Source organism: Catharus ustulatus, chromosome 16 (genome assembly GCF_009819885.2).
Source record: "Catharus ustulatus isolate bCatUst1 chromosome 16, bCatUst1.pri.v2, whole genome shotgun sequence".
NCBI lineage: Eukaryota > Metazoa > Chordata > Aves > Passeriformes > Turdidae > Catharus > Catharus ustulatus.
This window is the reverse complement of record NC_046236.1, coordinates 3,153,828-3,167,647: the sequence shown is the minus strand read 5'-3', so window position 1 is coordinate 3,167,647 and position 13,820 is coordinate 3,153,828. Positions and strand designations below refer to the sequence as shown.

At 41.6% G+C, this 13,820-nt stretch overlaps 1 protein-coding gene across 1 annotated transcript in view; it reads left to right on the top strand.

Moving 5' to 3' along the window:
• Nucleotides 1-13,820, top strand: part of GTF3C1 (general transcription factor IIIC subunit 1) — a 37,953-nt gene that overhangs the window by 3,812 nt on the left and 20,321 nt on the right. Inside the window, exons 6-18 of the mRNA XM_033073767.1 lie at nt 135-258; nt 3,111-3,266; nt 3,904-4,019; nt 5,035-5,359; nt 6,314-6,525; nt 7,011-7,150; nt 8,837-8,990; nt 9,950-10,053; nt 10,289-10,470; nt 10,827-11,093; nt 11,320-11,465; nt 11,867-11,964; nt 13,486-13,582. Coding sequence (XP_032929658.1) covers nt 135-258; nt 3,111-3,266; nt 3,904-4,019; nt 5,035-5,359; nt 6,314-6,525; nt 7,011-7,150; nt 8,837-8,990; nt 9,950-10,053; nt 10,289-10,470; nt 10,827-11,093; nt 11,320-11,465; nt 11,867-11,964; nt 13,486-13,582 — 2,121 coding nt within the window. The remainder of the gene's footprint in view (nt 1-134; nt 259-3,110; nt 3,267-3,903; nt 4,020-5,034; nt 5,360-6,313; nt 6,526-7,010; nt 7,151-8,836; nt 8,991-9,949; nt 10,054-10,288; nt 10,471-10,826; nt 11,094-11,319; nt 11,466-11,866; nt 11,965-13,485; nt 13,583-13,820) is intronic.

Genomic DNA, 13,820 nt, shown 5'->3' with positions numbered 1-13,820 from the left:
TTTAAGTTTCTTATGGATACCCTACCCCAAAATACTGTGTTGTAAGAACAGATAGTATGAATGCTTTTGATACCAGCCAGCAGCAAGTGAAGCTTCTGGGCTGCAGTGACTTTTGCCATTTCTCTTTGCAACAGGGCCTTTGTGAGAGAACCTTCAAGCGTCTCTATCAGTACATGATGAATGCTGGCCTGGCCAAGGTCGTGTCTGTCCCCTTGCAAGACATGAACCCCAGTGGAGGACCCTACAAGACAAAGAAAGGTGACTGGAACCATGATTTTGTTCTCTTTTTGAGTGATTACATTGATGCTATTCTATCTATGAGCTTCATACGTTAAATGAAAAGAGGTGTAAACAAAAAAATCTTTCCGTGCAATTATGTAGATAAATGTGCTACTAAAGTTAAAATGCTGCACCCCACTTGAATTAAGCATATGTTACAGATTTTTAAGGGATGAATGTCATCAAGTTTGTTGGATATCAATGTTAACTGTGGTCTTGGGACTTGATAAGACTGTTCAAGCCAATAGAGAGTAGGAACAAAGCAGTCTGCTGACCTTTCAGGTTGAAGTTAAATGACAAGTCAATGGACTTGACAAAAAAATGCAAAGAGTTATGTTGAAAAGAAGACTTATTATGAAATAAGTTTAAAACTAGACCATTCGTGGTTATGACTTTTCCTGAAAGCCATGAGAAGGCAAAACTTCTCTGAAAAGTTTCCTATCAAATTATGGAAGTAAGGTCTTACAGCACTTAGAATTCACAGAACACAGAATATTCTGAATTTGGAGGGACCTCCAAGGATCATTGAGCCCAGCTTTCAAGGGAATGGCTGGTACAGGGGTCAAACCCACACCCTTGGCACTAATAGCTCTCACTAGCTGAGCTGATGCCAGGGTTGAGGTGAGATACCCAAAAACTGCTACCCAAAAAAGCCAGTCTGCTGAGGGTTTGTTTAATGCATAACCAGCTTGAATGCCAATTTAATAGGTTCACAAAAACTGCTGATAACTTCCAAGCGTGTAGTGGAAAGGCAAAGAAGAGCAGGACTGCATGAGGAAAGAGAACCAAAGAAAGCAACTGTTCTCAGAAAAAGATACAGATAAAACTTAAGAAAACAACAAGAAATAATAATGGAAAGTATGAGGAAGGATAGTACCACCAATGGAATTAATGCAATTTCTGAAGGAAATCTAAACCAAATCCTTAATCACAGAAAATCCTAAGAGGCAGATTTGCAGGGTTAAAAAGAAAGTCGTTCTGAAAGATGAACAGTGTCTCTTTTAGAGATATAATGAACTGTTTGTGAGAAAAAAAAAATAAATCTGATATGAACTAAACATTGTAAATTACATACGTACATTTGTGAAGAGGAGTGATCTTAAGGGAGCAAGTGAAAGAGCCAATAAAACCATGAAAAATTCCAGAAGACAAAAAAAGAGTGCTGATTACATGGAGTTGGATTAAGACTCTTGATAAGACAAATTCCTTCAAATCTTTTAAGTCTGGGGAAGGGAAATTCTCTGTAAAGAAAGTGTACTCTGAACCAGGAAAAGCAGAGGCAAAAGTAGGTACAGCATCAAGCATGGCTGAGAGAGAAATGACCCAGCTCTTTTGGGGTGTTTTAATGAGCTGTAAACACTAGGAAATAAAACCCAAAAGACCAGACAGCACTCCTAAAAAGCAGTTTATAGGCAGTAGTGAAAGCATTTAACTCCCAATTAGGGTATTCACAAGTCCATTTATAAACCTGGTGGCAGCCACCAAGGCAGTGGTGTTTTATGCTCTGTCAGAGATTGGCAGAACAGCAGCTGCATTTACTGCTTAAGTTTGTTGGGGAAAATGCCACTTGATGAATCTTTCACTTGAATGATAATTCCATCTTACAGATGTAAAAGCTGAAAATCCACAAAAACGCTAGGTATTAAACGAGGATGAATTAATAGTAGCTGGTTTTCAGCAGAGATCAAGATAGTTTAATCTCTGGAGTTACACAGGAAAGAAGATAGAAATATGTGGGACACACTGAGGATGAAGCCTGAGCATCTGCTATGGGAAGAATATTATTGGGCAGTAGGAGCTAAAGGTTTGTTTTAGGGGATTTATTTTCTTTTCTTTTGTGTTGTTTTTTTTTTTAAATACTGCTTCCAGTGAAAATTAATGTGTTGTAGAAATACAAAGGATATAATAACAGTGTTTGCAGGCCTACCAAAAAGTCAGCACTTAAATCCTAAGCAGCATCCTACAGAAAGGATTCAACTCAAGGAAAAATAATGGAATCATAGGGCCTGGAGCAGAGTCACATGCTGAAGTGACTGTGAGTTGACTTTGTGTCAGCTGGGCATCAGTAGCTGCACAGCTATATAAACACAAGATAAAATTGATCAGCTGAAACCTTAGTGATTCCAAGTAAAGCCTTCACCTGGCCTTTTCACAGCAGTGTGTGGCAGAGGAGCAGGGGTAGCTGGAGATGTTGTCCCCACTGCTGCAGCATGAACTGGCTGCTGCTGCAGCAGCTGCTGAGCCACTGCAACTTGCAGTGTCCAGTAACTCAGTTCAGGTTACCACTGGTGTGAAGTGGTTCAGCAGGATCTCAGCTCTCCTGCAGCCTGCTGTCCTCACTACCCTTTGCTGGGAGGTCCCAGTGAGTGTGTGTAGAGCACAGCTGATGGACAGGAATATGCTAAAATGTGGAATTAAATCGTTTACAAGAATCTTGTGGGCAGCAGTGTGTTCTGTCCTAGTAAGAAGGAATGGGTTTATACCCAGTGAGTGATCTCCCAGTCAGATATGTGTTCTCCATGTGTAATTCTGGGGATCAGCACTTAATCCCTCCTTGATTCATTTATGCTGTGGAAGTTTCTCCTACTGGACAGTCCTAGCATTGGCACAGATGTGAAAGTTTGGAGCACTTCAAAATTCACCTGATTGTCAGATTCATACAAAGAGAAAAGCTGTTGCAAACCTTTCCTAGAAATACCCAGCTCTCTTTAGTCATTTGTTCCCCTTTGCACTGCTACTTCTTCATGCTGCAGAAAGAAATAAAACTGTTTAAAGCTGTGCACACCCCCTGCACTTTGTTAGGAGTTGTTACTAACACTCGTTTTTCACAGGGACCGATGTCATGGTCCGTTGCCTTAAACTGCTGAAGGAATTTCGAAAGAAAATGGAAGATTATCATGATGATGATGAAGAGATCATCACAAAAGTTGTTCAGCCTGTGGACATTGTTTGTGAAAGGGATATGCTCACCCAGGCTTATCAGCTAAGTAGGTGATTTAAGACATCTGAAGACTTTTCCCATTACCTCCTTACTCCTTGTAGTATAAAAGAAATGTGTATGTTGCAGGTGTTTTTACATTCTGGTTGCTTTTGTATCAGAAAGTGTCAATTTTTCATAGCAAAATGAGCTTTATGTCCAGATTAGACTGGAGGTGCTGCCACCTGTTAGCCCTTCCTGGAAGCTTAGCAGCTATTCAGTACCACCCAGCAGAAACAGGATGTTGTGATGGGATGAGAAAAGATGAAGAAAACAGTGTTCCTTATTCTCCTGTCTCTTTTCCTTTCCAAATGGAGAAATTAATATCTAACTGTGGAAAACTGCCAGGGGGGAAAAAAATCATTCATGCTTCTAATCTGAAGCTGTCACCTCCATACCTCATTCTGCTGGGCACTGCTTCATGTAAAATTGTGGTTTATGACAATATTTGGCTGAATATTTTATGTGTCTGTAAAAATGTCTTTAGTTAGTGGGGAATCTTAAATTTAATATTCTGGCATATACTGTTGTTCAGGGAAATGTTAATGTATATATAAATACACACACACATATATATATCTATCTAAATGTAAAATTCAGACAGATTATTTCCCTGAGATATTTGTTTATCTTCATTTGTGCAACAGTTGAAAGTAGAGGAACCAAAGGTATTTCTCAGGCAGAACTTCGCCTGGCTATGAATGTGGGGAAGCTGGAAGCCAGGATGCTCTGTCGTCTTCTGGAGAGGTACAAAGTTGTCAAGGTAAGGCTAAAAGAAAATAATTCAGAATCATATTGAAACTGGAGGTACAATTTTGGTAACTCTGAGAATAACATTGTTAACCTCAAACAGCAGAGATTTGAGAACAGTGAGAGAGTCCTGGTAAGACTGAGAAGAGAATTAATTCAGTTGAGTGTAAGGTGTATGAGGCAAGGGTTCAGTATAAGAATTGCAGCCTGCTCTAATCAGAGCACAGAAGGATTTTCTCAAAGACCCTCTGTCCATGTGAAATCACTAATCTACTTACCTTTTAAAAATACCCGGAAATTCTGGAGCAAAACAGTTACTTCTCTGGGAGTTATGATGACTGAACTTCTTATATCCAGATATTTCAATGTTTTTTTATTTCAACAGACAAATCTAGCTGGCACGTCTTGCATGCACCCAGCAGTCCCTTTCCACAAAGGCAGGATAATTGCCATCTTCCCTCAATAGGGAATCTTTTTAGAAAAATCTTGTCATTCAATAAAAAGTTCTGTAGCATTAGAAACAAACTATATAAACCAATGGAATAGCTATGCATATTTTTCCCTGGTCAGCTGTGAAAAAGAAATCTTCCCTTATTGATTGGTGAGTTTGTAGATCCTTGAAAGCTCCTGTTGGAGCAGACAGGGCAGCAGCACTTCCACTGAAGTCTGACTCACTCAGAGAGCTGCAATGTCCTTATTTCACAAACATTTTTGTTCTGAAAAAAATTGATTTTCACTCTGAATACACACTGTTTGTTCTTCCTCAGACTTTTCTCCATCCCACATGCCGTAGGAGTTTTATTCTAATACACTGGTAAATGCAGATTTGTTTATTTTTCCAGCACAGAATTCCTTTTGATTTCTCTATGTGAAGGTTAGGGACATTTTGTTACTTAGAAAAAAAGAATAACATGATATCTTTTGATGGGGGGGATAGCACTGAGAACATTTTCCAACTGTTGATGCTGGAGAACACTGATAGAATGGAGAAGCAAGGTGGTAAAATAACATTTCAACTGTTTCCTTAGGGCTTTATGGAGGATGAAGGACGGCAAAGGACAACAAAGTACATTTCCTACATTTTTGCAGAGCAGAGTGATTTAAAGCGTCAGTTTGAGAGGGAGAAGGCCAGGAGTGAGCAGTTGGCTACAGTTACTTTGGCTCTGGTGCCAGAAGATTCCCCACCTGTGGAAGATGCATCTCCTGGAGAAGAGGAGGCTGTGGCCTCAGAGTCTGACAATGAGGAAGAAGGGAAGGAAAGGAAGAAGAGGGGAAAAGGTCAAAAGGCCAACTCTGGTTCTCCATTGAAATCATGTGTCCAAGATGATGTCCATCAGACAACACCAGCCAAAGGTAATCTGGAGAATCTGCAATCTCCAATCTGGAGAACAACCTTCATTTTTCTTATGGATCATTTTATTAAAGAACAACATGTTATTAGCTTCCATTGTGGGTTTTGGTGACATATTTATTTTTAAGCCTATTTGATTATTTCCCTACTTTTCCCCCAAACTGTTATGGTTTGGAACACCTCTGGAGATTCTCAGGGCTGAAGTGTGGCCTGGTGTCTGTGTGCCAGTAGTGTTTGTGCTGCCTCTCCTGGCCCCATGCCGTGTCTCCCCTTTCCCCTGAGCTCACACACTGTGCTCCTTGGATATTCAGGGATGACTTGACTCACAGCCTCACTCACCTGAGCATTTTGTAATAAAATGTCTTGACCCCTGAAGTTAGTTACCTCAGCTTCTTCTTTAGCTATTTGGATCTTCTTAATGTGAAAGCTACCAGCCTTTGGGGGACATATTTTTAAAAAAAAATATGGTGGGTTTGGTTTGGGTTTGGTTTTTTTGTTTGGTTTTTTTAACCTATTTAGATGTTCCTAAAACTTCTTTCATAAAGTCCAATGGAAAAGAGATCTCTATTTTTCTATGTAGATACTAAATTCTTATTCTGCTTTGAGTCATAAAAGTTATGTTTGTGGCAGAACTTGAGAATCTTTGAGCCAGAAACTCTCCTTTCTTCAGACAGCAGTTTCTGGATAAACCCTTCGTGGCTTTCCAAGCTGTGAAAAGGTTTCTGCATGGAGAGAATTATTTGATGACAAAGAGTTCACTTTTTTTTTAACTTGACTTTTGGAGGCTGAGTGCAGTCTTTCATGGTCAAACCACTGCTTCCAGCAGGGCAGAATGTGTTAAAAGTTAGCAGAATGCTTTTAAGTGCAGCTACCTGGGTGGATGGGGGAATGCCTCTTACAGAGGAACCTGAACAGAGAGGGCACAACAATTACAAGGCTTTTTGCTCTCAAACCAGGCTCAAAGCCGACAGCTGTAAGGTCTCAGGGGAAGAAGCAGCCTTCCCCTCAAATTCTTGAAGATCCTGAGGAGCTCCCAGACAACATTTCAGGAGATAGTTCTACTTTGGGAGCTCTAAAGGAGGAGTCCAATGTTTCTACCTGTGCTCATCCCACGGATGAAGATGGAGATGTGGCTGAGGTGGAGGAAGTCAGACTTGAAGATCCTAAGGTAAGACCACATGTCTTAATATCTTCTTGTTGGTACAGCAGTCTGAGCTATGTTTTGTGCTCTAATAGCAGGACTTTGAACTAGGGATTTTGTATTTATTTATCAAATTGTTTGGGATTTTTAAAAATTAATTTCAAAGGACATTCATATTTTGGCTGCACTGCATTGTAGGTGTAAGAAAATTTTTCCAGGAGATAGGAGGGTAGATGTCCAACATACAGTTCTGGGTTAGTTCCCTGGTGCTCTCCAAATTCTGTGTTGACTGAATGCATGTCATAGCTTAAAGTAGCACAAAAGTGCTGCTTATCATCCACTGTCTGCCTTCCTGTAAGAGGAGATAAGAGAGAATCTTCATCTGAGTAGTTCGTTATAAATAAATCCATGCAAGCTGGGAATTGCTCAGCTGTTGCTGTGTGAGGAGCCCCCATTAGGCTGCAGGCACTGTCTGGTTGATGTCCCTTTTTGCTGTGCTGTGCTGTCCCCAGAAGCCCTGTGGGCTCAGGAAGGAGAAGCGTTCCAAGGCTGCAGCAGTGGAGAGGCCCCACGAGACCTACAGGCTGCTGAAGCGCCGCAACCTCATCGTGGAGGCTGTGCGGAACCTGCGCCTCATCGAGAGCCTCTTCACGTGAGCCAGGGCACAGCAGCAGGGGGAGGCTGAGCCTGGGGGCTGCTGGGACCACTGGGAGCTTGTTCCTTTCTGCCTTTGCTTGTCCCTGCTGGCACCATTGCTGTAAGGATGGAGAGGGTGGCACAGGGAGGGCGTGGGGAGTTGAATCTCCATCAGCTGTTTGGAAGCAACAATAGTTCCATGCAGATAATTACACAAGAGTGCTTTGATTCATTACATGTCCCATAAATACAGATCAAAGAACTTATTTGTCCATTCACAGTTTGCCAGACTTGGGGCCACATTCTAATCCTGCATCCTAACACTTCCCTGCTGCAGGATTCTTACATCTGCATCAGTTTTATCTCTGCATGGTTTCAAGACTTGTTCGTGGACTGGAGAGACTGAGGTCTTCATGTCACTCATCACTGGTCACTGGCATCTTAGCAGGGCCCTCAAAGTTTGCTTTTCAGTGCAGTTTTATGTGGTGTGGTTATATGTCTTCTCCTGACACACTTCTTCTATCTGAGCTGGAGATACTTCCCTAAGTGTTATAATGTCTTTCAGCCATTTAAGATTTCACCTCCAAAAAGAAATGGAAATTCTGGTGCTCTGCTGAATCCTGAATTGGCAGTAGTGTGTTGTCACAAATAAGATTGCACCATCCATCTTCTGTGTCAGCACAGAAGATCCTGGCATGTCAGTATACCCAGGGCTGCTTGCTGTAGGAATTTAGTCAGAAATCATGCCCTTACTCTCCTCTGGTCTGAGAATTTTGAAACCTTCTGTCACCTTGTTTAATTACAGAGTGTATAAAATTGGAGCCTTATCTGGCACCAGCCTCATCAGTGATTGATTGAGTCACATCCAAGCACAGGCTTGGAAGATATTTCTGGTCTCTGCTGTGCCTTCAGTGCTGCCAACAGGTTGCTCACAGGTTCCTCAGATTCAGTGGAAGTTCTGTCCCTCCCCAGTCTCTGCCAAGGAAGTTTAGTGGTGTTTGCCTTCCATTTGTTGATTACAGGATGTGGTAATCTTTTGGGACAGCTGAAGTCCATCTGTACATTCAGTTATTGCTTCATTCCCTTACTATCTTCCAGGTCTTTTTCAGAATTGATTCCCCAGGACTGAAAGTGCCCAGAATTAGGGCCTGGGACATTTGTGGGAAAGTGCATGGGAGCAGGCATGGGGAGAATAAGGTGTGAGCACCTTTGGCAATGGAAGAAGGAAGGGAGGTGGCTTCACATGGTGGGATATGTGTGTCTGTAGCTATATTGTGAATGCAGGAGTTGTTTCTGTGCTCTGATACCACTGAATAAGCCCCTTCTGCCTCAAGCTGAACTGAGCTCACAAACAACTGACTGCATTTGTTAAATCACCACCTAAAAAAGCTGTAGGTTCTCTTGACCTTAGGGAGGCTGCATTCATAATTGCACTGTAGCCATGCCCAGAAGAATCAGGCATTGAGAATTAGCTGTTATCAGAACAGCAGTTCTCCCCTAAGAAGGAAAAGCTTGAGTACAAAGAAAATAGAGCTGAAATGTGTAGCAGTTCCCAGTTGTCTCCAGCAACAGGGAACAGGGAGCAGGGACTGTTAGAAGAAGGGAAAGAAATGGCCATTCACCCCACATCCTCTAACAAACCACTTACGTAGCTTGGAGCATCGCTGGCCATAAAATGCAAGGTATCTTTGGCATCTTTTAGACTTCAGAAGATGGTCATGGATCAGGAGAAGCAGGAAGGTGTCTCCACCAAGTGCTGCAAGAAGTCCATCGTGCGGCTGGTGCAGAGGCTGGCGCGGGACGGGCTCCTCAGGCTCTACCGCACCACCATCATCCAGGATGGCATCAGCAAGAAGGTGACAGCACACACACACCTTCTTCTCATTTCTCACACTGCCCTGGGCCTTTCTGCTGGAATGCATGGGTGACTTCACTTCTTGTAGCAAAGCCCACAATGGAGCTTCAGAAGCTTCATTTCAAACTAAGCCACTGTGAGAACCAGATCACTTCTTTCCATCGTTGGGCTGCAGATAATTGAGACCAAGGAATAGGCCAGAGATCAAAGTCTCTGAATCTCCCTTCCCAAGAGGTTCTGCTGCTTATCAGTTCTGTGATTCATGGTTCTCTCCCTGCACTACCAGTCTGCACCAAAAATCTTTTTAAACCTCTTTTGAAAGGCAAGAGTGTATGAAAAATCCTAAGTGAGCTTCTGAGTTGAAATTTATAGAATGTGAATTTTTATTTTAAAACAAAAATCCACTGTTAGTGAGGTTTATGGAAATCAGATGTCTGTGGCTGTAGAGCTGAGACTTGTCACTTACTCTAGTGTGAAATGCTCATAAGCAGGGAATTGAACCCCCTGAAAATTACCTGCTGCATAATTAGTGCAGAGCAGGTATGAAATCTTACCAATGTGAATTGTGTGTCTGCTTTCAGCAGCAATATGTGTTAGCTTGGCCCTACACCTAATGAGCTCTGACTTTACACTTAGCCCTCTCAGCCTAGTATTTACAAGTCAAAGTATTTGTTTCTCAAATATTTCAGCTTTCAAAAACCCAAACCTCAAGGTCTGTAGAAATGTCATTAGCAGTTTATTGGTCTAGAGACCATGTACTTTGACCTCTTGTTGAATACAAAGTAGCAACAGGAGTTCTTATCCAAAAGTGCTGCTGTTTTGTGAATTATTAAAACCATCATAGGATTCATCCATTGCGGCTACTGCTAATTAACTGTTAATCTCAGGTAATTTATGCAGCTGACTAAGAGCCAGTATCTCCATGAACACCTTTTGTTTGTGTTGTGCTGCTGTGAGCAGGTGGAGTTTGTTGTGCACCCCTCAGTGAGTCCCAGCGATCCCCTGGTGAAAAGCGCCATCGAGCAGGTGCGGTTCCGCATCTCCAACTCCAGCACTGCAAACAGGCAAGTCAGGGATGCTGGGATGGCTTGGGGGAGCTTGGCTTATCTTGAATGTGCAAAAATATGCAGAGGAAATAAACACAGGGTAAGCAAAAATCCCCAAACAAACAGCCTCTTCTTTAGCAGAGAAATGGAAACATGAAGCTGAGGTGACATGCTGACACCTCCTGAAGTCAGGGAAGAGCAGGAACTGAACTCTGCTTATTTTGTACCTGAGAGCTGTGTGGTTTTACTACAGGATTAAAGTCCCTCAGACACCAACATCCCAGGACCATGGTGAGGAAGAAAACCAGGGGCAAGAGGCAGTTCCTGATTCAGGAAAAATGCAAGAAGGCTCATGTAAAGCTGATAATAGTCGGCCGGGAAAAACTGATGAAAAAATGGGCATAACACAGCTAAAGAACTATCACCCTGTTACAGGTACAGCCAGCTTAGGGGTTTCCGACATCCTTCACCTTCCCATTTATTATTAATAATAATTTTCAGATATCTTCTAAGATACAAATGAAGTTTTTCTCCTCCTATAGAATTAAATTTTATTTATATTAAACCTGTCCAGCTTATCCAATGTTTTCTTAGCTGCTTATGTTTTTTACAATTGTGAACTGGAGCATTTGTATTTACTACTACTACTACTTTACTTTTTGTAACTTATATTTACTTTCAACTGCCTATCTTTCCTTCCAGTTTTCTTCATATTAGATTTGCACAGGGAGCTGTTTCTCCTGTTCTAATCCTCTTTTTATTTCTATTTGGTCTTTAATCTTCCCTCCCAGTTCCAGGACTTGGACGTTCTCTTGGCTTTCTTCCCAAAATGCCCCGTTTAAGAATGGTCCACATGTTCCTCTGGTACTTAATTTATGGACACCCTTTAAATGAAACACGGCAAAAAGGAGGTGGTGATGGTGGGAAAACACAAGGGCTGGATGAGAATGCAGCTGTAATTGAAGCACAACCAGATGGGACATTGGAAATTGTGACAACTGTGGTGAATCCTGAGACCTCTGCACAGGAGACTGAAGTAGATCTGTCTAATCAAACAGGTAAGAAGTGGCACATCCTGACTGCTACAGAGCTTGCCATGGTTAAACTCTGAAAAACAGGTAAAGGCTACTTCAGAAAGGGTGAAAATCAGGGGCTTAGAGAATTACCAGGTTGTTTTAGATTTTCAGACTGTGAAGTGCCGGTTGTGTTGTGCCTGAGCACTCCCAGTGAAGCTCCTGCTGTGGATGTTGGGTTTGATGTGTCTGAGGCAGTTCTTGTTCGCAGTGTACGTGGATGACTCGTCCTGGATGCGCTACATCCCTCCCCTCCCTGTGCACAGGGAGTTTGGCTTTGGATGGGCTCTTGTCAGCGACATTCTTCTCTGCTTGCCTCTCTCAGTCTTTGTTCAGATTGTACAAGTCAGCTACAAGGTATGGTGCTCTTTTGTTTTCCTTCAAAGCCTGATGATGTCAGCTGTACCTGTAGGCTGGAACAAATATCCCCTTAATCTGTTGTAGCAAAACTAGACCCTGGAGAGGAGAGGAGACACTTCAGTCTTTCACAGAAAAAGTAGTTGCTTTCACAGGCTCACTTAAAAAAAATGTATGGCCTTGTAATACTGCAAATTCTTAAGCTACTATTTTGCCAAGAGCTTTTTATAATCTCACTGAATCCTCTGCCTCATTGATTAACCAGAATAATGTTTAAGCTTTTTACAAAAGCTGTAAAGTTTGCTTAGAAAATATTTTTGTAGGCAATTCTGGTAGTAAAGCTTTATACTTGGGGGGATCGTTACATTTTGCATTTTGATTAACTTCTAAAATAATTCTAGGTAGAAGGTCTGGAAGACTTTTTAAATGATCCACTAAAAAAGCACACTCTGATCAGATTTCTTCCAAGGCCAGTCCGACAGCAACTCCTCTACAAAAGGTAAGCAGATGAGTCAAAATAAATGGCTCTAGAGAGGAACCAGCAGTGGCTGATTGTTTTCTCAGTTATTTCCTGTTTGTGTCAAAGAGAACTGTGGCACTTAAGACAAGGATCATCAATCCTCAAAGGATAGTGTGCCAAACTGCATTTTTCTCTCCCAAATAGAAGGTAATAAGAAACTAATAAACAATATTCATGTATGCTGTCAGGCAGTGCTTGAGAGCTGGGAGGTTCTGTCCTTCATAACTCACCAGCAGGATGTTGCTTCTGTATAAAACACACTCCTGACTGCTGGTAAATTCAGAATTTAATAGGGTCTAAGTGTTGCTGTCCTTCATAAATCTTTCCAGAGGTGCCACATTTCCCAGCTCCTGCCTCTCACACATTCAGTTTCTCCTCATACTCTCTGTGAGTCTGCCATGGTTCACCATTTCTTTTCCAGAAGATGTAAAACTTGAGATTGGACTGAAGAAAGGAAAGTGATTTGAATGTGTGGAATCAAGAGCACCATGTTAGTTTTCCCCAAAAGGTCACCACTGACAATTTGTGAATGGTGGAGATTTATATAACATTTTCCAAAAGTGCAAATGTGCCTTTGGTGGGGGAACAGAGCTGGGCAGTATCAGCAGCCAAAGGTCCTGGAGAGCCCAGGTTTGCAATTCCAAACCTATTGCTAACTCTTAGAAATTAGAAACTGGATTGATGGCATTTTCTGAGATCTGCAGGCTCCATCTGATGGGTTGATGCAAAACAGTGTGACACATAACCAAGCTGTCACTTCAGCCTCTCTTCACTAAAACTTCTAACTGAGCCAGATTTCTAGGCTTGATCTTTCTGACCCCCAGAGAAAATTCCTGCCAAAATCCAACTCCCATTTACTGCTTTTAATTAGATCTTAGTGAAGTTAAATGTGGGCAAAGCTAATTTTTTACAAACTGTCTCAGAAACTAAATCTTGCAGGCGGTTCCTGCAACTGCCATGGATGTAGGGATGCAGGATGGGAAATGCTGCACTTTTTGCTCTGCCAAAGCTTTGAGCAACTGAAAGCAGTTTCTTGGAGCAGTAATTTTAAACAACCTGAAATCCAAGAATCATTGCCCAGTTCTTCATACATTCACATATGAAGGGCTGTATTTAGCAGTCATGTTTTATTTCTCCTGTCTTCTTGGCATAACATGAAATTGTCTGCAGATCTGCTGTTGACCATATTTAATTCATTTTTACATATGCTATTTCTGGCTAATTTTATTTTTTCTAGCAAAATTTTGCTGATTATTTTGCTAAAATATTGGGTTTGTGGTTTTAGGAAAGGAAATTGGGACCCTTGGGGTATTACATGTTTTCCATAGGCTGACAATTCAAGCAAAAATACCACTTCAGAAATAACTCTCTATAATAATATATATTATATATTATATAACTCACTGGTTTGCTGAAAGCTCGAGTTGCTGCATGGAAATGTTGGGTTTTCTAGTATCACTTTTTTCATGAGTGCTAATTGTAACACTGTCATTGCTACAGGAGATACATCTTCTCAGTTGTAGAAAACCTTCAGAGATTATGTTACATGGGACTGCTGCAGTTTGGCCCAACAGAGAAGTTTCAAGATAAAGACCAGGTAAATAAAAAAAATTCAAAAGGCAGTTACTCTTTGTGAATTTTTAAAGATCTGGGCTTCATAGTTACCTTAAATGAAGTACTGATGATGTTTCAGATGGATGTGCAAACCTCCAAATCCAAGTGATACTGTAAGTTGTGCAGATAATTTTTCCCCTCTTTCTCTGGAAGGGAACTACTCAAATGTGTAATGCTGAACACTGCACACAATAATGATCCAGGAGGTCCCAGACTGGGAA